At 39.4% G+C, this 24,910-nt stretch overlaps 1 protein-coding gene across 2 annotated transcripts; it reads right to left on the bottom strand.

Annotated features, from left to right (window-relative positions):
• Positions 1-239: 239 nt before the first annotated feature.
• SLC39A8 (solute carrier family 39 member 8) lies at positions 240-24,046 on the bottom strand. Of its 2 annotated transcripts, XR_005954093.1 has the most exons (9): positions 23,778-24,046; positions 16,825-16,993; positions 12,605-12,774; positions 12,074-12,196; positions 10,892-11,059; positions 4,742-4,949; positions 4,047-4,231; positions 2,604-2,748; positions 1,186-1,310 (listed from the first exon to the last, which is right to left on the bottom strand). XR_005954093.1 is itself a non-coding variant. In XM_041424528.1 (8 exons), the coding sequence occupies exons 1-8, from the start codon at positions 23,952-23,954 to the stop codon at positions 1,164-1,166; spliced, it is 1,347 nt and encodes a 448-aa protein (XP_041280462.1). In that variant the 5' UTR covers positions 23,955-24,046; the 3' UTR covers positions 240-1,163. The 2 variants fall into 2 exon arrangements, 1 of the variants encoding a protein (XP_041280462.1); XM_041424528.1 differs by lacking the exon at positions 2,604-2,748 and having other exon boundaries at positions 240-1,310.
• Positions 24,047-24,910: the final 864 nt, after the last annotated feature.

The raw sequence follows: 24,910 nt of genomic DNA on the forward strand, positions 1-24,910 counted from the left end.
GCCTTAAAGCTTTTATTAAACAGACACTTAGATAAGTTATTTTATTCTAAGGCAATTACAGATCTGTGATTGAAATTGAATGTATTTTTTTATTAATTTCTTTGTGCTCATCTTACAACATATTAGTAATGAGTAGATGAATTGCTTATTTTAAAAGAACTCATAAATATATATATAAGCATGATTTTAGAAAGTTCACACGCAACAGATTGTGGTAAGAATTTTATTTATATTTTATTACCATTTCATTCCACCAAACTGCACACAAATAATTCGAATTATGAAGAAAGCATACCGGAATGTTGATTTTTAGCACTTTTTTTCCATACATTCTCCTTTGTAACACTAAAGAACTGATTTTTAAAGGGGTTATATAGGAAACTTAAGTATAAAACTTTATTATTTTCATAGAATACACAATACTTGAACATTTTTAAAGCACTCAATGTTTCTAAAATATTATGGAGTTGATAAACAGTCATAAATTTAACAAAGGTTCCCTCTAATTAAAAAAAGTGGTTCTCAAAATAAATCAACAATTCCCTAGTGCACTTATAAAGAGAAAAGATCAAAAGCAGGAATTGGCATCTTTCCTTCCAGTGTTAATTAGTAATTAAAAATCTTAGCTTCATTAGTACCTACTCTGAAATGGTTTGATTTTTTCTTTCTTTTTTTTGGTGGGGAATGAAGATGTTACACAGACAAATCCTGCAAGAAAACTCATAAAAATTAACCAGTTTTGAAACTGTTTGCCTTCATCACAATTAAAAAACTATATGAAACTGTATTATTTTCTTTTAAATACACATCTTCCTTGTAGACCTCAGCTTTCAGTTGGTCTGGAGTTGTGTGTAGCTGCATGTACTGCATAATTCTACTGGCCAAGTAACACCCTTCCTCCATGACAGTTCATCTACGTCTGATAATTTTAAGTAGAAATAAAAATATTAGCGTAATTTTTTTGGCATCACACAGAACTGACAGCTCCTACTATTTGGTTCAACTGCAAGTCCTAAAGAAGAATTTCATGTTGCTGGGGCAAGAGGGACAGGACGGGCCTTGCCACCATTTCAAAACTGAGTAGAATAAATGAATGTCCCTGTATGGATTTCAAGTGTCTTCCATTTGCAATTTGCTTGATGTCTCCAATCCTGATTCCGTTCTCACAGCTCGATGTTCCCTGCATACAGGGTAATCAGCAGGATAGCAGTAAACCCCGTTAGCAAACCAGCATTCTGAATAAGGAAAAATGTCAGATCCGTCTTTCTTCCTGTCACTTTCTCCCGCAGCATATCATTCATCTCTGGGAACTGAAAAAAGGGATATTTTTAGGGAAGTATTGCCATCTCGTGGTAGCATGCTTAATTTAAAGCATTAAGAACTGAACCATATTGCTACTTTGGACTGAATATTAGAACTAACTGGGGGTGAAGGCAGTCACAGGAAAATATCACCCTAATTACCCTGAAAAACCACTCCACCAGGGATGGTAAGATGAAATGGTGTTTTGCTCCTCTCTCCTGTGGCTTAATCTGGTTGTGTCTCATGCAAATTTTCCCTTTCTGATTCCAGCAGCCTCAGAGGTTCCAATTGTTTGTCCATGTGTTGCTAAGAGCAGCTGCCCGTGTATTGCTAAATGTTTTGTTTCTTCCTTCACTGGTCTAAAGAGAAATCCTTGTTTGGGAAACAGAAGATTAGGATTCTTCTTCTTTATCTAAAGGAGAATGAAGTGAAGATGAAAGCATGGGCAACTCCTCAGAAATCAGAAACTTTCACATGTGGGAGGGTCTGGTGGGCTCGCCAGGTCAAGCAAGGAAGAAGAGGAAGGCTACTGGTGTGAAACTGGTGGTAACAGATGCAATATGACATTATAGTGTCATCCACTAAAGGATTCCATTAAATCCATTAAATCCATTAAAGGATTCTTCATTCCATAATATACATCTTAATGGTTAACACAAGAGCAAAGGGTGACTGATCCACTGCTAACTGCAGAAACCAAGATACTGCCTCTGGAGCCAGTGGAGGCGATGGCAGAAGAGCACAGGTATGAAGTTCCCTGCATGGGATGATTCAGAGTTATGTGTTTGCTGCAGGTAAAGTCAGCTACAGTGGCTTTTGAGAAATAAGCCTTAAAGTATTCTCCTGTTCTGCTGAGAACAGCATAACCAGAATACAATGAAGACAGTTTATTTCAGCCCTAGTTAGGAAGCCTTCAGGCTGGGTAACTCCAAAACTGTATCTTTCTTTGATATCTATCATATCTATCTATCTATCTATCTATCTATCTCTCACAATACAAAAACAGCTATTGAAGGTAATGCAATTCTTGAAGAGCAGGTTAAGGTTAGTGGGAAGAGCCCAAAGCTTCCCAGAAATGGTTCCAGAGCTCCGTCACACTCTTGCACAACAGGACAAAACCAGATTAACTTCATGCCATACAGTAAGGCTCATTTGTGCACACACCTCAGCGTACATTCCCACCTGCCCACAGCCTCCCCACTCAGTGATCCTACTGGCAGAGGTTGGACTATGCCAATACTGGCAGAAAAAAGAACAGCAAAAAGAAAAGGAGGAAGGTATGACATTCCAGTTAATCCTACCTGCTTCTGGACAAGCAAACCAGAAGTGTGTGAAAATCGTAAGAAAGTGGAAAGCCAGATCTCTGTACAGAGCACTTCAATACCCTATTTCAGACTTTTCAAGGGGAAGAAAAATTCAGATAGGTAACTGATACAATCCAAAAACCTATAAAAAGAAAGAGAGGAGGGTACAGGGAGAGAGACAGATAGAGAGGAACAGAGAGAACAGAACAACAGATACAAAGAAAAGAAAGTTACCTACTTTGATGGATTTAACAATAAACTTGAGTCACTATAAATTTATGCCATGAATTTTACACATCAGATTTCAGTGCATTGCTATTCATTATATGAGTGAAGCTAAACAAAAAGCATTAGCAATTAAGGTAGTGAAAGCTTATAAAATAAACTACTTATATTGTTTATAACTCTAACAACATATTAAATCCTATACTATTACCTAAACTATAACATATTTAATGAAATAGTCACTATAAATATATGACAGCTCCTAAATGCACATGGAACCAAACTGGGGTCTCAAACCTTTTCAGATTTGGGCCTCACTCTTCCAGTTCTGCACTCAAATGGATTCTCATGTGGCAGATGCAAACACCTTTGCACCTGTTGCAGCTGTTCTTACAACACTGACTTAAACATAATAAAACTCTTGAAAGATCTCTCTTGTTTTGAGACAAAACATCATCATAAGAGGAAACTATGGAACATTGCTATGTGCCTGTGAATCCAATGTCTAAATACGATCTGGATTTTAGCACAATTTCTTTTCCTTATATCTTCTAGCACACTTTGAAAAAGAAACGGTAGACAGACTATTTTGAATAGAACTGAGCAAATTTTTTTGTCTGAGCCACGAAAATGAGGCTGGCACTCTTTGGTTTAAATCAGGACAGAATTTAAATCAAGTTTTTCATTATCACTGTGGTTACACAACACCTTTCATTCAACTCAAAACTTAATATTTAACTTTATTCTGTTTACCTTTCTTGTTTTTCTTTCACAACATGGTTTAAATAGACAAACAAACCTTTTAAAATAATAAGGTCAAATAAGGTGACAATTTAAAATGCTGAAACAAAGTGTTTATACCCTTTTTACTCTTTGATTAAACCAGGCCAAATTCATTAAAGGCTTGTCTCTGCCTAAAACCCCTTTTCAATAATCATATGATGAGGTGAAAGGCTTTAGTGTTTCATGAATAAACATAACTTGTTATGGATAGGTGAGGCTTTATAAAGCCTTACCTATCAGTAACAATAACTATCTGTGCACCTCCTGTAAGGGTTTAAGTGATTATATTCTATTATTATTAACATTATTTTTATTATTGTCACTGGTCACTGGCATGAGAAGGAGAAAACACTAAATTCTACTAGAGAGATTAATGGAGTATATGGCTTTTTTGCAGAGAAATACATAACTGAAAATGAAATAATATCTCACCATGTCTGCCAGAGAGATGTACAGGAACATTCCACCAGCTATAGCAAAGATGATGTTAGGAGCAAAGTTGTTGCCTACTAATATTCCAAAGGCCAACCCAATGTAACAGGAACATGCAGATAGGAAATTGAAAAACAGAGCCTGCCGCGTACTCATTCCTGCATTAAGCAAGATGACAAAATCCCCTAAAAGAATAAAAAAAGAGAAAACCATCTTCAGAAAATTATATTGTGGTTGTTTTCTGATGTCAAAGGAAGTCTGAAGACATTATTTGTATACACATTATAACCCTGTGTTGTTTTTCTTCATTCAAACAGGTGATGAGGATTTCCCTTCAATACTAAGGAAACTGAAATATTCTAAATAAATAGTGATACAAGATTGAGCTAAGAGCACAGGAACACACAACTACCTATGATGATTTTTGTGGTTTAAATTAATTAATACAACACCATATGAATCATATATAAACAGGATAATTAGTGCCTGTCCAATATATGCTCCCAGCTTCCGCCCACCTGCACTTGGGAACTTCCTGTGCCAGATGTGTGTTTTGGTGCTTGGTAACTTTTTGATGAATATTTTTTCTATTAATTTGTCTAAACTTTCTTTCAACCTCTGCCAACTTTACGCCAACACAACCACCTACAACAGTGATTTCCACAGCAAACAACATGTGCAATGAAGTTTCTTACCCAGTTCATGAGGAAACTCTTCACACAAGATGGCTATGGAGGTACTGAGCCCTTGAAGCAGAGACAAAGTGAAAGAAGCCCCAATAGCCAAGCCATCTATGAAATTATGTACAGCATCACTCAGTGTCACCATCCAAGCAATGGTCCCAATCTTGGACAGTGGACGCCCCTTAAGACACTTGCATAAGCTACTTTGGGTGGCTTCTTCCTGAAAAAAAAATAAATAAATAAAACAATTGCACTAAACACTGAATAAAGTCAATGAATCATACTTCTGTTTTTAAATGAATGCCAAGTATAAACTCAAGCACTGCTGCATAGCATAGAGACCAAATTGCTTTGTCCAAGAAGCAAATGGCACAACAGAAGCATCAAATGTTTTCTGTTTCAGCAAGGTGATGTGCGGGACCCAAGCACCCTTCTGACTGTGAAGTGTCACCTGGATGTCCTTCAGCTGAAAGACAAAGCAATTTAGGCCACAGTGGTCTGAATGTCTCTCTGAAGTCTCTGCAGATAAAGATGGTCCCAAGCTTCCTCTGCCACCTCTACATAAGAATGTATAGTCAGAAGGATCTGATCTCAGTGACTGATAGCATCTGTATTTAAAACAACTGGCACCACGTCATGGTCTCAGAGACACACTCAGCTACCACAGTAACAGAATTCTAACTAAATGATCTATATGACATGTCTATGCTGTAGAATGTGTCTATAGTTTAGACATATTCAGATATCCCATCAAGTTTATTTCTAATTTTGGGCAATGATAATCAAGTCCAGCGATTCAAATAGTTTCTACAAAGTGAATGTTTAATAAAAACAGCAGTGGCTAAATTTGACTGCACAATTAAAGGCTCAGAGCATAAAATCAACAGGCTAATATAAAACTGCAATGCCCATACCCGCCAGGGATCTCACTAATTCTCCCCAGAAGTGGAAGTAATTTATACATGCAGTGCCATGAAATTATGAAAAACCTGAACACGTATAAAAGGAACTGCCATTTTTACTGCAAGCATAAACTAAACTCCCCTAAAAGTTGCTGGTGATCCACTTAATGAATTTCTATACACACATACTGTATTTACAGAATACTTGCAAGCATTATAGTATTTCCCCCATTAAAAAAAATGTTTATAAAGCATTAACTAGTGCTTACTTACTGGAATATATAAGCAGTAATAGGAATATATAAGCAGTAATATATACATCTGTATGCCTACAGACACACAGAGCACAGAATCACAGATTAGTTAAGGTTGGAAGAGACCACAGTGGCTCATCTGGTCCAACATCCCTCCTCAAGCACATGGCACAGGATTGCATCTAGGCAGTTCTTGGACGTGTCTAGTGAGAAAGACTCCACAACCTCTCTGGGCAATCTCCTGCAGAGCCGTTTTCCAACAGATCAGCCCCCAGCCTGTGCTGGTGCCTGGGGTTATTCCTTCCCACGTGCAGGACCTTGCATTTGCCTTTGCTGGATTTCAGGAGGTTCTGCTCTGCCCATCTCTCCAACCTGTTGAGGTCCTTCTGAAGGGCTGCACAGCCCTGTGGGGTATTGGCCAGTCCTCACAATCCTCCAGATTCGTGTCATCAGTGAACTGCTCAGGAGAAAAGAAGTTCACCAAGTCCTTGATGAAAAGGGCCCAGTACTGAACCTTGGGGAACACCAGTAGTGACAGGCCTCCAATTACACCCTGACCCACTGAGATCTGCCACTCAGCCAGTTCTCAATAAATGTCACTGTCCACTCATCCATTCCACACTTCCTGAGTTTGCCTGTGAGGATGTTGTGAGAGACACTGTCAAAAGCACTGTTTAAGTTAAGGCAGGCAATACCCACTGCTCTCCCCTCAACCACAAACATCTCCACTTCTTGAAGCAGAAGGATATAGAGAAACATCACCTTCTCCTTAGGAGAAGGCCAAAGACCATTCCAAGTAATTTTCTTTAGTTACTACAAACATTGTTGCAAATTGATTTCATTTTGCCATATGCAAATGCTACCAGGCAAACTAAATTTTTAACTCAAGGAAATAAAATGATGAATAAATCCTTACAAAATCTTTACAGACAGAGCTATAAGGTCTGCCGCATTATTTGCTCACAGGCCTCTTATCTGACTACATTCTTGTATTTAGGAGCTGCCCTGGGACAGGACAAAAGTTCAGATCAGGAATTTCTGAGTCAGGTGCCTATTGCGCTGCCTGAAACTCATAGACAATAAAGCCTTGGCTGAGTAGTGCCAAAACCACCACAAAGCAGCTTGCATTCAGTTAACAGGAAGTTCTGAAATTACACTTTTATGATGCAAAAACGAGCAATGGTATCAAAAAGTCAGGAGTTTCCCTGCTGATTCAAACACATAGATTTTAGATTTGTACTACATGCTTGCCTTCAGTTTCTGAAGGCTTTCCTATCAACATTTCCTCTAACACAAGCAGTGCCAATCATTTTTTTGAGATTATTATTTTGTACCTGTACTATTTCTGCTTGAGATAGGATCACTTACAAGTAATAGATCTCTCTCTTAATCCATGAAGACAAGCTGAAAGTCATTTTAAGAAAGAAGTATTACAAAGTAAGCCACACAAAATACAGGAATATAAGAAAACCCAAATACAATTAGCAAAGTTCTTCCACCAATTCATCCAGTTTCCTGAGATAAAGACCCGTACTCTATATTTTTCTGTTCCCTGGTGATCTTCCTTCAAGTTGACTACAAACTGGAGGAAGCATTGTTTTGTACATCATCCTGATTTCTGCTTAAAGCACATCATCTTTGTTGCACGTTTCTAGCTTCACTGAAGAAAATTACTTTGATCTATTGCACACATTTTCTTTTTAAATAATTCACATGTTTTTTCCTCCAAAAAGAAAATTTTAAATAGTTGCAATTAATTTAGGGTACCAGTATTGATTTACTTCTAAAAATTACTTTATTGATCCAAACTTCCAAAATGCAGAAACAACTGTAGTTTATAAACTAGGAATCAGTTTCTGAGACACCTTTGTTTTATATCTATACCTGTATTTATATATATATGTGGCTATCTGCCATTTACATTTACTGTGTTGCTCTGAAGTATCATAATTCCTACATGTAATCCTCTTTAAATAATGTCTTGACAACTTCTCTAAATTATATAAAGTACAGTGAAATTGCCTTTCTGGATTTACATTCTGAAGTTTACTAGATCATATATCCAGTAGAAGTAGGTGTAATACATATTCTTCATGTTTAAGCTAAAGCAGACTACTGACAAAATACCCTACAAACACATAGGATTCCAAAGCAAAAAATTAGCAATGTCTGTCTCCTCTGGACTACTTCCATTTTGTCATGGTAGTTTAGCTTACATCAAAAGATATGCCAGCTAAGGAGATCTGTAATACCCAGCTGGACTACCAGGTTTAAGTTTTATTAATTATTAGTGCAGTTATACATAATTTGTATCTCCACAGTTTATGGTAAACCAAAGACATCCCTGGTATTTATGCTCTTCTAAACACAGGGGGCTTTTTAAAAAGTAATGGCCTCTCCTTCATTCTGAAACTTAAGAAATTATACAGAGACTCTCTTATTTTATCCTATGATATCTCAGATTACTATTGCTGTTTGCAACGCATGTCTGATTCCCTCAGACATGAACCAGACATGTCCTCTGGAAGAGCCCACAGGACCAAGAAGAAATCCTGACACTGCCACCAGGCAATACATAAAAGCACTGTAAAGTTTTGTTATACAACTCTAACAATGTGCACTCAAGAACACAGACGTTTCAGCAATCTGTCTCTGAAATAACTTTCCTTCAAAGTTTCTGCTGTCAAGCCATATTTCAATGCATAGTAGATACAAACTCTGAGTAGAGCACAAAGGTTTCCAAGGTTGCACTTACTGCTGCAAGTGAAAACAGAAAGTAGGTGACTAATTAAACATTTACTCTGACAGTCAATTTCTTCTGGCCTTAAGGGAGAGAATATAGCTGGATCCCCATGGCTGAAAACAGTTACCACACCTTGGCACAATCAGGCTTCAAATTTCCTCTTTAAAGCCTTCATTTTGACTTCTGACTACTCTGTATTTGCTCTCTTTAACAAGATGTTGATTATGAGGACACAATAAAATTCTCTTGGGTACACATTAGCTTATGCCACATAGTTTTGCCTTAAATAGTACATTCTTGTAAAGCTGAATGCATCCCTACCCTCCTGTCATTACCCTAACTGCCCAAAGCACCTCGGCCACATTGGCCCCCACCTGACCTGGCCCTTTGAACCTCACTGGAGGAGGACAAGAGCAATGATGGCTTTTTTGTTGCTACACAGTATCATAGAACCATTAGGTTGACCTCTAAACTCGAGTCCAACCATTAACCTAATTAACCAAGTCCACCACTAATCCATATCCCTAAGCAGCACCTCTATGCACCTTTTAAACACCTCCAGAGATGCTGATTCCACCACTTCCCCAGGCAATCTGTTCCAGGGCTTGACAACCATTTCCCTGAAGAACTTTATCCTAATATCCAACCTAAACCGCCCCTGGCACAACTTGAGGCTGTTTCCTCTTGTCCTGTCCTTACTATTGGAAAGAAGACACCAACCCCAAGTGGTACAACCTCCTTTCAGACAGTTGTAGACACTGATAGGGTTCCCCCCAAGCCTCTTTACTCCAGGCTAAACAATCCCAGCTCTTTCAGCTGCTCCTCATAGGGCTCATGCTCCAACTCTTTCAGCAGCTTTGTTGCCCTACTTTGGACATGCTCCAGCACCTCAAGGTCTTTCTTGTAGTGAGGGACCCGAAACTGAGCACAGGATTCAAAGTGCAGCCTCAGCAGTGCCACAGGGGAATGATCACCTCCCCAGTCCTGCTGGCTGCATTGTTTCTGTCTCCACAGAGAGCAGAGGCTTCTTTTACTTCTTTTATAAATCTACAAAAAAAACCCCTTAGGGACACTCGTAACACTAATTGCCTCCTGATGCCAACGTAATTTTAATAATTAAGTATGTTTCTTCTAGTTTTTAAGATGTTCAGTATCCACCACACTTCACCATATTTCTAGGGTAAGAACAAGTACAATTTTGGTGTTTTAAACTTGCGTGCATCAAATGTCCTGTGAGCCTGCAGAGTCAATGCAGAACTCCCAGATTTTTTCTTGTTTGTTAGGGACTGCCTCTGGCTTGCTCTCCTGCTTGCTCCTCTCTGCTCCCCACAACTTACTTAACTGGATAATAAAATAATAAAAATGGATAATATAATAATAAACTGGATAATATAATAATAAAAATGGATGGCAAACCACAAATCTCTTATATGGAAAAAGTCTGCCTTAAGACATCTAAAAATTTTACTATGTGTTTTTAATTTTTTTTAATAAGGCACAGTACTGGTCCTCCCTGCACAATATTGCTCCTCTCTACACAAGGAATAAAACTAAAGAAGCACAAAACTTTCTCTTCCTACTTCCATTTTCTTCTCAGACAGGAGGAAGTTGTATTTGCAGTATGAAAACAAACACAAAGAAACATAGAGAGCAAATCTGAAAGATAATAATACTTAAACCAGGAGGAGTGGCTTTTGTCCCAACATATTACCTCTGTGATTCCCACAGTACCCAAATACACTGTGTTATCACAAGCAGTGCTCACTATATACTGCCTGAAAGTTACTGTACTAGCTTTTCTCTTTAATCATTGATTTTGTAGAGCCAGGCTCTCACACTGAACACCTTTACGCATTCAGGAACAAAATACAGATCATTTTGTATGATCAAGATTATCACACCAGTAAAATACACCATTACACCACACTCTTTAAGCAAAACAGTAACAACAATACAACCAAAATTAGCCAAATAAAAATTTTTGAATTTTACAAATTCAAATCTGATTAGATACATCTCTCTGTCCAACCCACTCCAACACTGATACAACATAGCCCTTTCTGTTGGCTACAAATTGAGTACCTGATTCAGCTTTTTCAAGCTTGCCCCAAAACCCTGTATTTTTTCATAGGGTTCAACCAAATTATAAGCTGTAAGTCTACAAAAACTTGACAAAAGTAATAAAAATTCATATTAACTCTCCTCTCAGATATGCTTATATAATTGGCAGGGAAAAAATAAATAAATAGACACATTTTCATACCTGTGCTGAGATCACACTGATGCTGTCAAAACCCAGATTTCCATTGCTCTCTATGACAGCTGAATTTGCATAACATGTGCCCCCATTGCTGGATGGTGGTGGTTTGGGTGAGTTAGTCTTATCCTGAGAATGATTCTCTTCTCCATTTTCAAAGTAGTTGTGGCCAGTCTAGGTGAAAAATAAACAAGTAGGTAGCTAATTAAAACAAAAGCAAAATAAAAATGTAAGAAATAAAGACAAAAAAGAAGAGGTGGGTGGGAGATCATAGTCATGCTGCCTTGCTTTCCACACCAAGTGATTGCTGAAATGAGCAGCAGTGAACATTTAATTTTTTTAATTAACTCCAAACATATCTAAGTTCCTAACTTATCTCTTACTTTTAGCTAATCCAAAAACATGGGAGACTTTTAATTTCCATACCTTTATGTAGAACCTCCCAAGCCAACCTGACCAAAAGTGACCAACATTTGCTGGTTATTCATGGTCGCTTATCAAATAGAGCTCATTAGCCTTTGTTTGTTACATAATTAAAGAAAAGCAAATTCATTTTCTCTATTTCTAGCTATTGCAAATGAGGGACAGTTGATCATCACAATTTTCAGTATCAGCAACACTCAAGTGAGCACACAGAAGACAAGTACTCTGACACAGGGATAGAAAGCAGAGCCCTGGGCAAGAGGAGACAACTGCACTGTTCACTGAGCAGGTCTGTGTACCAGAGCTTGGGGAAACACAGAGCTGAATTTACTGAACACCAGTCAGCTGCACTTTGCAGATGACCAAGAAGGTGTATTTGTCACACTGATTTCTCCTGCCCAAGAGGATCACCATGGGCAGACTTCATTCTCTCCACCTCTGATATATTTCCATGTTTTTCTGATGCATTTAGCTACCACAGCAACAACTTGGCTGTGGAGAGCAACCGGAGTATATACTAAAGAGAGCAGACCACACTCACATCTGGATTCCATTCCCAGAGCTGCTTGTAACTCCCTCAAAAAAGAGAGATTTCTTGCCCTATTCATATGGGTTTTAAACAGATACATCAGAATACAGAGTAAGGCTGAATTCCTCAGGTAAAATAGGAAAAAAGCCCCCGTTTTATCCATCTAGCAAGTATCTCACAAAATATGACAGGTACTTTAAGGATAGGCTCATTCAGTTAGTGATAGGTTTCATTACCTTGTTATAGAGCTTTAGTATCACTTTAAGAATCCTTTCCACAAAGAAGAGAATATAGAATCCACCAAACACAGCAATAGCTTTCTCAACATAGTTATCTACTTTTGGATCAAATCCAAATGCCTAACAGTGAAGAAAAAAAGCAATGCAAATTAGTCTGTAATCTTAGCACATCTCCAGAAAAACAAACAAGCATCACACTACACAGATACCCCTCTATTAGAAAAACTGTCTTTATACCAACCTTCAGTTTCCATGAGCAGAAATTGTAAAATATTCTGATCTCATTACATTTTTTAAACTTGGACAATATGTTAATAGTGTAGCCTATTAAATTTCAATACAACTTTATCCAATGTATTTCTCTTTTTGTTTAGAGGCAGAATAGCCCTTGGTCCCTCCCAATGAACAACAAGACATAGATCTTTAGAAACTAGTATGCAAACCTATAATGATATATATCATTATATTATCAAATAATATAATGATATATGTCATTATTATTATCAAATAATGATTCCCCTTGCTTACCTCTGGAATGAGCTGGAAAATTGCATTAGAAAAGAGAGTACCAATGGCCAAGCCCACAAAGTAAGTTAAAACCTTGGGGAAATACGACTTCTTTAAGAGAGGAGTTAAAATCAATCCCAGAAGTGATGCCAAGTTAATGACAGACACAGCCAGGAACCCAAATCCCCAAACTGTGGATAAAGAAAAGAGAAATACAAAATATTTTAGTGAATACACTTCAGTCTGCTTGTGATTTCTCTAATTGCTAAATTGGTATGGAATTGGTAAAAGAGTAACTCCTTGGTTGAAATTAAAACTCACAAATATGAAATTCTTAAAATGCATAGGCAGTTAAGATGCATATCTGCAGAAAGGAAATACCTGAAAACACTTTCTGGAACAACCATATTAAAAATGGAAACCATGCTAGTAGAATATATGGGCTGGCCTAACTGCTGGGAATATAGATGAGCTCTGTCTACAGTCAATGAAGAGTAAAAATTAAGGCTTAGGCCAATAGTTGAAGCAGCTATAGCACAGAGAAAAGACAAAACTTCTTACTAGTTCCAGAGTCAGATCCAATTGACATTTACTTCTAAGAAACTCCATGACAAAAAGACTGTTGTCTTGGCTGTACCAGATATAAAAATCCTTCCTGATAAAGGATGACTCCTTCAAATCACCTGAGGTGATATCTCAGTTCCTAAACCTCCTCCCTCCTCCTGCCATTCAAAGAAATTCTGCTGGCTGAAAATGCTGCCCATCACTGTTTATCAACAGGTGAGGTCATAGCTGATAGTTGAGATAATTACAATAGAGAAATGAAAGTGCGAAAAAAAAGAGGTTCTAGGTTCAAAAAGAAGGACATGTGATTTAAGTATGCAATGGAAAAAACCTTTCCTAAGAATCAGTAAATGCAGCAGGGTTTAGCATAATTTTGTTTCCTTCACTGTAAGCATAATCTCAGATATTTAGTGTTCAGGCACCAGGACTCACACAAACCTGTACCATAATTATTCTGGAGCCTGAATTACAGGTTGAAGAGGTGTGGTTGCTGCTACTCGTAAGCACTTACAAAGTGGTGCATCTGTAGATAACATTTTTTTCCCCAGTGACATCTCAAATTCCTATGAGTACAGAGAAAAACTTTAGAAGTTGTACTAAAGAGGTCTACAAGGGTGCCCCAAACGATGCCACAGAACTACGAAGTAATCCAAACAGACAGAGAGTTTGTCTTTAAAAATTAACCACAAAAAATAATCAATGCCAACACAATATTGCTGAGATGAGAACAGTTTCATATAATCCAGAAAGTTGCATCATTATAAGCTTGTACGTATGTAGGGAAGTCAGCACAAATTCCTGTCTGCATAGCAGAAACTAACAGATCAGATTATGGTCTGCCATTATTTCCTGGGACACAACTAGCAAACACACTAAACTAAATTCCTCACCTGCAGCTGGGATGGCTCTACTCCGTACAGTGTCACAATGTTTTTATAAAATGAATTTCATACTATGTCAAGAACAGAAAGCATTAGAAACATCCAAAGCATTTGCAGATGTATCAATGCCAATTACAACACTCATTTGCCAATTTTGAGAGAATTACACAGAGAGAGGGAAAAACACACAACTAGATATGGGTAGATTCACTAAATTACATAGATTCATTTTAATTAAACTAAATGACAATTAAGATTGCAACTATATTGTTGAAATTAAATTTATAATAAACAAGTTTCCAGTGTCATCATGAGTCAGAAAACACTAAGTTTGGGATTACTAGAGAAGTACAAGAGTCTTTCAGTTTAGTGCATGGACTTCTACCCATATTCTGTGCAAAAATGTACATTTTAAACTGAGCTGAAAAAATTCCAAGACAACCAATGTTGCTGAAGCTCCTGCATTAAGGACTGTATTTCACAATATTATGTGCCTTAAAATGGTTTTATTCATTAGGACTCCACCCATACTAGTGTTTTTGTGAGCCCACACACCTCAGAAAGCTGGGTGGCCTGACTTTATGTACCAGAGCAGGGCACTCAGGTGCAGTGCTAATTCTTCCCTTGAGACTGATGGCTCAGTCAATTTTTGCTAACTACTATTACTCTTTCTGTCTCTAAACTGTAGCCCCAATAAAGAGACAGCCAAGATACCCAAATGCACAAGAAACCCAAAAAATAAAACTGCAGGAGTGCAAGTAAGATGCCCTCCTTAGAACACTGCTGTCCAGCAGTGTTCCTTGTAAGAACAGGCAGGCTCAGGCTCTTCCTTTACCTTGTCCTAGGATGAAGAGGAAGTAAGTGCATGAATACCTTTCTGAAGAAGTCAAGCAGAGAACACAGGAAATGTTTGTCTTGGACATGAGGAATGTCACTGGGCAGTTTCAGCTGTTTGATGCATCTCTATACACCTCCTATTATCTTTCAGAGAAGCAAGCAAGGGGAGGAGCTGAGTGTGGCCAAAGATCAGATAGTTTTACAAATCCCAGGACAAAAGACATTAACATTTGTTGCCTTCCAACTTCTACTCTGCTTGGGCATCACTTATTTTTTATTCTGAATATATGTTCCTAAAGCTCATTGGACTGGTTTCTTCTGCACATCTTGTCCATTAGTACTTTGGAAGACTTGTTAATGGAGTGAGCGTCCCTGGGCAGAAAATTCACATAGGCACAGCTGAAAACAGGCATGGAGGATTTTGCTCCATGGGCAGTAATTGAAATCATCTGGGCTCAACACTACTGACAGATGCACTTTGTGATGGGGTGGGGTGCAAAAATCAACAGCTGCATTGAGCACTGGGCCTTCCCAGGAATCAATTTTCAAACAGGTACCACTGTATGTTACAGTGGTTTAAAATGCCCTAACCATGGGCCTTGCAGATTTCTTGTGCTGCAGCCAAGGGAGGGGCAAGGAGAAGGCTGCCTTGCTTATCTGGCTATTGGACATTGCTTCTGAGCTGGACATTGCTTCTGAGCTGGCCAGATAAAAGAAAAGCAAGAGGGATGGTCTAAGTAGCTTAGGAGGTTAACTGTAGGTAAGGATTCCATGTTCAACCTACTTAACCAGCACCTCCTCCCAAAGAAAGAAAAAAAAAAGAGAACAGACCCTACTCTCCAATGCAGATCTTATGGTCCTCTTGGTAATATATGTCTCCATACCATACAAGCAATCTAGAGCAGTCATGCTAAATTGGTGCCATGGTTTCAGTCACTGATTACTCAATTAGAATTCTAATCTTTCACTGACACAGCAAAACACAGCTATGTTTTAGGAATTATCTCTAATTCTTACTAAAGATGATCACCTATATGAATCAGCATGTTATTAATACTAGCATTTCTAAAGTGACAAAAAGCACTTCTGTATCTCTTCTTATGAATACTGACATTAGGCAGTATTAGTCCAACATCTTAACTTTTAACATTAATTTGGATGATTTCCTTGGAACAATAAGTTCATTTGGAATACTGACTCAAATGAATTACATTTGATCCTTTTTAGTGCAACAAGTGATTTCTTTAATCAGATAAATGTTCCCTGTCTAATGCTTTTTACTGCACTGCATAGTTCTGTGCACAATAAACATAGAAATAAGAGTGAAAAAAAGAGGAAGGAAGATGACTAGGGCTACTTAACCATGTAACAATCTTCCTCATGGAGGGGTCATCACAGAAGATGACATGAAAGCAGGAGTCAGAATTTGGAAAGAATATGAGTATTTTTCCTCAGTAAACCAGTCACTGGCTTACCTGACAGTCCCCCTGCAAATAACTCCACCCCAATGTATCCCAAGTAATTCCAACTTAACCTGCCTCCACACACGCAGCTCCCACAAAGTTTAATTTCCCATTGCAAACCACCTGCACAAACTTCCCTTCTGTACACTCATCTTTTCTTCTATTAACCAGCTGTAAGTACGAGTCCTTATGTTTCGAGGCACAAACCATTATCCAAGTAAAACAAGTCAGAAAGACTCTTTCTTAAGTGGGCAAAATATTCCATAATTTTCTAGTCAGTTCTTTCACCTTTCTTACAGCATTTTAAATAGATCACTGTCAAGAGACACCAATTTTGTTTGGATAGTCTGCTGACCTAAAACAGCAGTTTATGTTCCCAGCTTGGAAACATATCTTCCCAAACAAGACATTCCTGTTATTTATAGATAAATGCTTACTGTTCCTCTAAGAAAACCCCACTCCAGTCACAGCTTTATTGCAAGTAATAGTAACTAACCTTGCAAAGAATGTGGTTTAGATGTGTCCACAAAGCTTTCCTGAGGATCACATGGGTGAAAAATTAGCTGTTGCAAAACTGCAGGACATATTGTAGAGAAGCTGGAATTTGATATGTGACTGTCGTTCGGTATCCCATGCAAAGAAAAGATTTCTTCACTAGTCAAGCACTGAAATCAAAAGGGATGTTGACAACTTAACACATTAATGCAAACCAAAAAATAAGACATACAGTGAGAAATCCGAGAATTTCAACATGGAAGTACTGTAATGAATTTTCAGGGAAGTCTACACAATGTACATTGTGCACGAAAATACTGTGATTGCTTGATGTGAAGCAGAAATGATTCAAAGTACTTTAAGTTAGATAAATCACAAATCAATATACCACTTTTTTAGGAGATATTTAGAGATCTTTTGCCCTGAGAACTCAAACAGATAAACCTCACAATATATTTGCAAAAATAGCTTCAAAGTACTTAAAACCTAATGTAATTACAAAATAATTAAATTTAAGAGCAGACTAGATACAGTTAAAATCTCAGTAACAGAGTATGCCAGAAAAGGACTGGTAATTCAGTGACAGCTTGTTCATGTAAGTGACCACTTGTCCTTTACAACAACACTTCTTATTTATCTCCCCAAATTAACTCCTTAAAATGGTCTAAAGCCAAACATTTTTCATTTGTCTTACAGCAATAACTCTTAAGGGCAAACATTGTCTTGTAAAACCATGAGATCAAGTCCTCCTGCTTGGGATCTTCACTTTGCCTTTAGCACAGGACATAACAGTGTCTGATGGATCAACAAATAAATGTACTTGGCAGTGCTAAACCAGGCCAGGGGCAAGGCAAGGCTGGCTCCTGTGTTTGTGATTTTCAACCAAAAAGATAAAATACAAACCACAAAGTATCACAAAAGATACATCTACAGAAAAAAAAAGACTTTTTTTTATGTGAAACGTTCCAAACTGCTGAAATCTTTGATCTAACACTTTCAGTTCATTTACATTCTTTATTTCCTACAATGATAAGGGAAAGCGTTCTTTTTCTGGGTGTACACAATAGCCTTGTGCAGTTATTGCTGCACAACAAACACATACCAGGGTTGAGTCTCAAGACCAAAAAAAATCAAATGTTTTCTTCTATTTGAGACATCAATTCCAGCATAACTCTCCCTGTAACAAATCTCAGTATGACTGCAAGCTGAGACCACTGGAAGCCTTAGCAAAATAAACACAAATGGTCACTCCCTGCTCTTCTCAGTTTTACCAGCCTTCAGATTACACAGCACGTCTCCAATAATTCAACATTATTATTTATAAGGCAATTAACTCCTAGAGATAAGCCAGAGAGATTGCAAGTCATTTATTTCATCAGAGCTGCTTCCACTTCTGTTAATAAATATTTTTGTTACTGTCCGAAAGGTGAAAGGCATGCACTCACCACCAGAATGTGACTCTCTTTGATTTGCTGGGAGGAAGAGAATATGCAGGCCAATTCAAATGACTTTAGCTAAATTAAACCCAGGATGTTCCCATCCTTCCTCTTTAACTCTGCCAGTCTAGCAGAGTACTCAGGCACATGCTTGAACTTAAACCTAAGTGCAAATTTTGTTAAGCCCGTGAGACCCTAAAGACTCAAATATACAGAAGCCAAGTGCATACAATTTCATCTTTCAATGCCAGGGTAATGTCAAAGAAGTATCACTATGAAATAAATACAGCTTATAACAGAAGGTAGTTTTTTGCTTTAAAACATGTTGCTCCATTTAACCTACATGAAAGTAGAGAATAAAGAAATCATCACTGAAGATACAGTCTTTAATAGGCCAATACACAAACCACTGGAGCTTTCTAAACTGGTTATGTGTCTAATCATTCTACTCTTAACTCTGCATTTTGGAATAATACAAAATACATGGCTAATATGCCCACAGCAAAACAAAGGGAGGAAAGTTGTGGTCTACAGGAATAGTTCCTGTATGGTGCTCATTACCACCTCACAGAGCCATTTCTGGACATCTGTGGTTAGAAAAATGAGCCAGTAAGAGCTGAGAATTTACACCATAACTATCTCTGAAAGAAATTTTCTTTAACTATTTCATTTCTAAAATACAGAATAGAGTATTAACACTTTAAAATACTGATACATTAGTATTAACATTCATTCACAAAAACCCAAACAATGTTTTAGGTAGGAAAACAGATAATGGAGTCAAACTAAATGAGACACAGCATAAATTAATACACCTGACAACTGTAACCTTGCCTACACACAAACATGGAGGTGAGAAATACCATCATAGAAAAGCTCTTTCATGTGAAATTGAGAAACAGCATTGTATTTAATTACTATTATTATTTTGATCAGGGACAAACCCAGAGGATAATGATTCTTATAAATGATTCATTGTTATAAGTCACCTCATACTCTCAGTAAACTCCTACATACAACCAAGAGCTAAAAAGCAAGCTTGCATGAGTTCACCAGCACAATTAAAGGATTAATTAAAAGACTGAATCTTTTTAAAGCCTTGGACTGCAGCAAGGCATGTTTTGCACACTGCTAAACTCACCATTTATCTTTTCAGGATAAATAAATACATTAAAACAGCCACACTGCTGTAAAAACATAAGATATTTACTTTGTAAAACTGATGGACCGTCTCATCAGAGAGAAAATTTAGCCTCATGGAACAGGGGACTGAAAATGATGTCCTGAGTCACCAAACCTGCTGTTGTGTCTGTCCCCTGCTGTGCACCAAGAACTTATCACAGTGATAAGGTGAGAGGATTTCCTGTAACGTGACTGTACTGAGTGTTTAGTAAAAAATTGCAAAAAATATATAACAAAACCGATCATCCCAGAACTGTTAAAAAGTAACTTTAAAAACGCTTTCATCAAAACTGGGGAGGAACTGAATCATGGATTTTACACAGTTACAGAATACTGAGACTTAAAAAAATTAAACTATCAACTAGGTTATTCAAACAGATGTTTACTTTTACCGAGGTAAGCCTCTCCCAAAAACAATCAAACAATATGGGGTTCCTCTAACTGGAGAAATTAACAAGAAATGCCATGGTAATAACCACCTTTTAAAGGCATCAGTCCCTTCTATGACCTTCTGCTGTGTTCTTATTGTTGCTCTACCTCTTTTATCTGTAGCATTCCACATGTGAAGCACTAAAATACTGAACAGCATCCTGCACTGCAATTTCTAGATGTTGCCAGATTAAATACCAGCCCAGCCCACCCCAGGGCTGAGCAGTGGGTCCCACAGTAGCAACAGCAAACAATAAATGCAGTGAATGCGTATTTAACAAGGCTTCTTTTCCCTGCCTTTTTTTTTTTTTTTTTTAACTTAGTCTGAGCACAGATAAGACAAAATAGAGACATGCAGCTGCACCTTCCTCAACTCACTTGCAAGAAATGAAAGTATCTAGTGCTGATGTGGTAACCCCTTTGTGTCACTTAGGACAGGTGAAAACTGGATGATGCAGATGACCATTCCTTCAATAAGCAGCACTCCATGAGAAAGAGTCAGATGGAGCTGCTCAAATGCACTCGTGTGCTTTAGGGATTTCACACACCCCAGGACATGTGCAAGGCAGCTGTCCATGCTGGGAGCTGAGAACTGTCCACAAATACTGAAATTTACTGAAAATATTGTAGAAATAAGACACTTCAAGGGTACCACAGCCTATTTAGCATCTCACTGGCCAGGCAACATCAGGTCATGGTGTCGGATCAAGACCCTAACTCTGTCACTCTTGTCTCCATTCTTTCAAAAGGACAAGTTGTAACTAGTGAAAAACTAACCAAAAAATCCTCAAATCAAAAAATAAACTAGCCTGGTTCTAGTCTAGCTACTAAACTTACTAGATTTTGACTCATCCTGAGATAAAAGGTAATTATATCTGATAACAAATATTAATTTTTTAAAAATTTAATTTTATCAAAATGTTTTGTTTAAAAAATAAAATGCATTACATTAAAACACAGTACTCAGATATTCCATCTAGACTGGCACAAATACAGATTTAGGAAAGCCAAAGAAGGAAATAGGAGCATGATTTTAGCACCTACCAATTACATCAAAGCACTAAAAAAAGGTGGCATTAAGAAGCCTTCTTTCCAATGCCCACTTACCTTCCAGGCATTTTTTGACCAAACATTTTGAGCATGTCATTTAGTCCTTTGGCACACACATGTATGGCTGCCATACGACAATGAATTCAGTGATAGAGGATCAAGTATGGTTTCATGGTTTTTACATCTTGCTAATAATGTAAAATGCAGAGCAAGTAACAAGCCATCATCTCAATTAGACTGCAATTGCTAATTTTATCCTTGTTAGTAGGACTAAAATGTGTGGCAATTCCACAGTAAAATGTGAAAAAAACAGCACTGCTCAGTATTTGTGCTTGCTCAATTACCACTTATTTCTCTGACAATGCCTTTTAGCTTACATATTAAGAAAATGAAGTAACAGAAAAATTGAAGAGCGAAGAAAATATAAACACAAAATAAAAATAATTATAAAAGTGCATGATAAAGCAAAAAGAGACCAAAAGCAGAAGAACTTGGTGACAGCTAAATCCAAAATTCAAAAAGGGTGCTCAAAAGATCCAGGTTTTTCTTCTACATTAAAAAATCAGCATCTCTGCAGACATCATAGGACACAAGTTACCACAAACACCTACACAAGTATACACTTAAACACTATCACCAACAAATTAAATAATTTTTTACTCTCTCTTTTCTTTTCAAGGCAACCTGGTATCAAAGGAAAACAGAAATCAATCAATCTTCTTTTGGCTTACACACCCAGACTTTTAATCTTTAAGAAAATGGATGAGCTTCTTGTGGATCTTTTAATGAGATTAATAGGCTTACCAAAACAGTTGTGAATGAGACATTAAAACTAAACACTAACACTGGGATAACATTACAGAGACTGTTCCTTCCTGGTGCTGTATCACCTGTCCCTTACAGAGCAGCTCTCCACCAAAAATTCCTTCAGGCTTGGGATGAGGGACTCTCTGAAGAGCAGGGGTATGTTATCTTGATTCCAAGAAAGGCCTGGGAGTCATCCCCCTAGGTCTGGACACAGAAGTTAAGAACTGAAAGTCTAAGATAAACCTGCCCTCCTACAGTCAGGCACTTATGCAGCCTGAATGGATTCAGACGCCTTGAGGAAGACCTGAATGACTCTCCAGAGTTATTCACTTTCCTCTGTCGAGAATTAGTAGAGCTTAGGCCCCTGATGCCTTCCAACACCCAAACTTGTATCAGGCCACTTCATGTTTCTGTCATAACCAGCAGGTGCTGAATTATCAGCTTGTAAGCACAAAGACTCCCAGTGTATAAAAACAGTCACATGGGATTTAAGTGGTGTGAGTATGCATCTGCATGTGCCACCTGCCCAAAGTCATGGACATACCTGACATCCATAAGGGATCAAAATGCATTTGCTTTAATGGTTCAAGCTGATAGAGCAGCCATAAGGCAAATTTAGGAAAGAATGCAAGTAACTCAGCAAAAAAGTAGTTTTCATTTCAAAAATCATTTCAGTATGATAACCTAGATATTATTCAACATGAACATAATTAGAACAGGCCTGTAAAAAAAAATGTTTCAGTTAAACATCAAGATACTTATGAGGAGCATGCATTTATAGTAATAAGAAAGAGCATTACATTTTTTTTCCCTTCTGTAGCCTGTGTACGAGAGCTACGTGCTTTTGCAGACGGAAAACCTGAAGGACTGAAGAATCTACTCATTTCTATGCCCTTTTAAAGAAAGCTGCTTTTCATAGCCATACTCAACACTGCTAACTTGTAGTTAGCATGTGTGGCTGAGAATGTTTATATTTGTAACACGCTGAGTTGGAACAGTGACCAGTTTGTGAGATTTGAAAGCAGCGACTCCTGCAAACATTGCTATGCTTATAGTGAATACTACCTTGATTTCAGGGCAATTAAGTCCCAATTAAACCTTTCTGAAACAAAGAGAGCTTTTTCAAGTTTGTCTCCTTCACAGAAAAAGCAGAAGAGCTACTACTCCATGTTAAAAAACAATTCTCAAGGCCCCTAGAGCCATCTCTCTTCTGTTTCTTAGGGAGTGGAATCAAACCAGAGAAAACAGTCCTTCAGCTTTCCTTTCATTTTTGTGACTAACTTTGTGCCTCTGATTTCTGAGCATATGGAAATCACCACCAACCTCAAAATTTTCCTTCAAGGAAACAAATTCAGTCCAGGATGGTCCCGGTAAATGAAATTACACAGATTTTAAAAGTAGCAGAGAGATCTGAGTTTCTTATGGTGACACTAAACAGAGCACAAATGTTTTAAAGAGAAGTAATATTCCAGTGATATCCAGTCAGTAAATTAAACATCAGTTTAAAAAGCTTTTGGTAGATTAATCGATGGGTGCACTCAACCTAAGTAAAAGACGCGAAAATTTCTGAAAAAGTTTCTTTATACAAGCAGACCTGTTTGTATAATCGAGTTTTTGCTGTCTCACGACAACTGTATTTCAACAGTTCCTGAAGATTTGCTTATTCAGCTCTCGGAGGGAAACACTACTGGCCCTCATACACTCCGCGCTGTTGGACAGATGCTATTTAACCGGGAAAAGACACTTTAAGAGCCGAGCAGCGAGGACGCAGAGCCAATCCCGGGGCAGCCCGCGCCGCAGCAGCTCCCTGAGGCGCGGCAGCTTCTCCCGTGCCTCAAGCGGCTCTCCCCGGCGCGCCGGTACCTCTGCCGAGCCCCGAGCGCCAGCAGACATTTGCTCCCTCCCTCCTTCCCTCCCTCCTTCCCGGCTTCGCCGTGAGGAAGCACGAGGGTGGCGAGACTTAAGACACTCCGGAGCTGCCCAGCCGGCCCGGCGCCCTCGCTCCGGGACGTTTCCAGCCCGGCCGCGGCCGCGGTGGCGGTGCCGGTACCTGGTTGTGGTGCAGGTGGGCGAGCGGCAGCGCCGAGCCCAGGGCGGGCGCGGCGCCCAGGCGCTGCAGCAGCGCGGAGAGCTGCCCCGCCGACAGGCTGTGGTTGGCCCCGAAGACGCGCAGCACATCGTCGGCGAAGCTCGTCGAGTTGGCCGGCCCCGGGAGCTGCCCCTCCATCCCGGCGGGACGCGGCGAGTGTGGCGGATAGCGCAGCCCCGCCGCGCCGCCCTCACCCCTGCCCACGGGCTCCGCGGGGCGGGAGCGGGGCCCGCCCGCCCGGCCCCTCCCCGGGGGGCGTACTGGGGACGCGGGGCGGGCGGCGGCGCCGCGGAGCTCCCGGCGGGGTACGGAGCCGCCGCTCGGTCCCCGCAGCGCCGTCGGGCCGGGCCGGGCCGGACCGCTCACCGAGCGCCGGCTGAGCCCCGCCGTCCGGGGGCTGAGGGCAGCCGCGGGCTCCCCGCCACCCTGTGCCACCACAGAAGGTGGCGCGGGGCCGTCCGAGACCGGCAACTGGGGAGGATGCAAAACTCCCGGTTGCCACCAGCCCCGGTCCAGTGGCCAAGAGTCACTCAACCATCAGGGTCATTGCCCCCGCTGCGGTTCCCAGACGTAGCCCCAGCTTGCCCGTCTGCCCCACGCCCAGCCCTGACCCTCGGGATGGCAGAAGGGATAACGCAGGCCAAGGTCCAGGCCCAGCCAGGCACGCAGGTACGGCCTGCCGTACACACCTCACCGGCACTATCTCCTGAGCCGAGGCTCCTGGACCTTGGAATGAGTCCTTCGGTTGGCAGCCACTTAGGCAACCTGCTCCTCTCAGCCCCCCTCCCTCCCACAGGCTGACACATGGATTTGTGTCTAGTCTACCTTTCTAGGCAGGATTAATGCACTAAAAAGCCTGTGATTTCATGAATGCTTTTTAACAGAGAAAATTGTGACTGGTCACAGGTGTATTCCTGGGGGCTATTGCTCAAGTGGTTTAGATAAAAATGCTCATGCTGCAGAACAGCAGCCCCAGCTCAGCAAAGATCTGTACTGTGAAGTTATCCTGTAACTGCCTTTTACAAAATTTCTTACATGTCCATGTAGTGGACAGAGACAGCATGATGTTTTTAAAGAGTCTGGTTTTTGGGGTT

This window comes from Onychostruthus taczanowskii, unplaced genomic scaffold (assembly GCF_017590055.1).
Source record: "Onychostruthus taczanowskii isolate IOZ18803 unplaced genomic scaffold, ASM1759005v1 scaffold82, whole genome shotgun sequence".
Classification (NCBI taxonomy): domain Eukaryota; kingdom Metazoa; phylum Chordata; class Aves; order Passeriformes; family Passeridae; genus Onychostruthus; species Onychostruthus taczanowskii.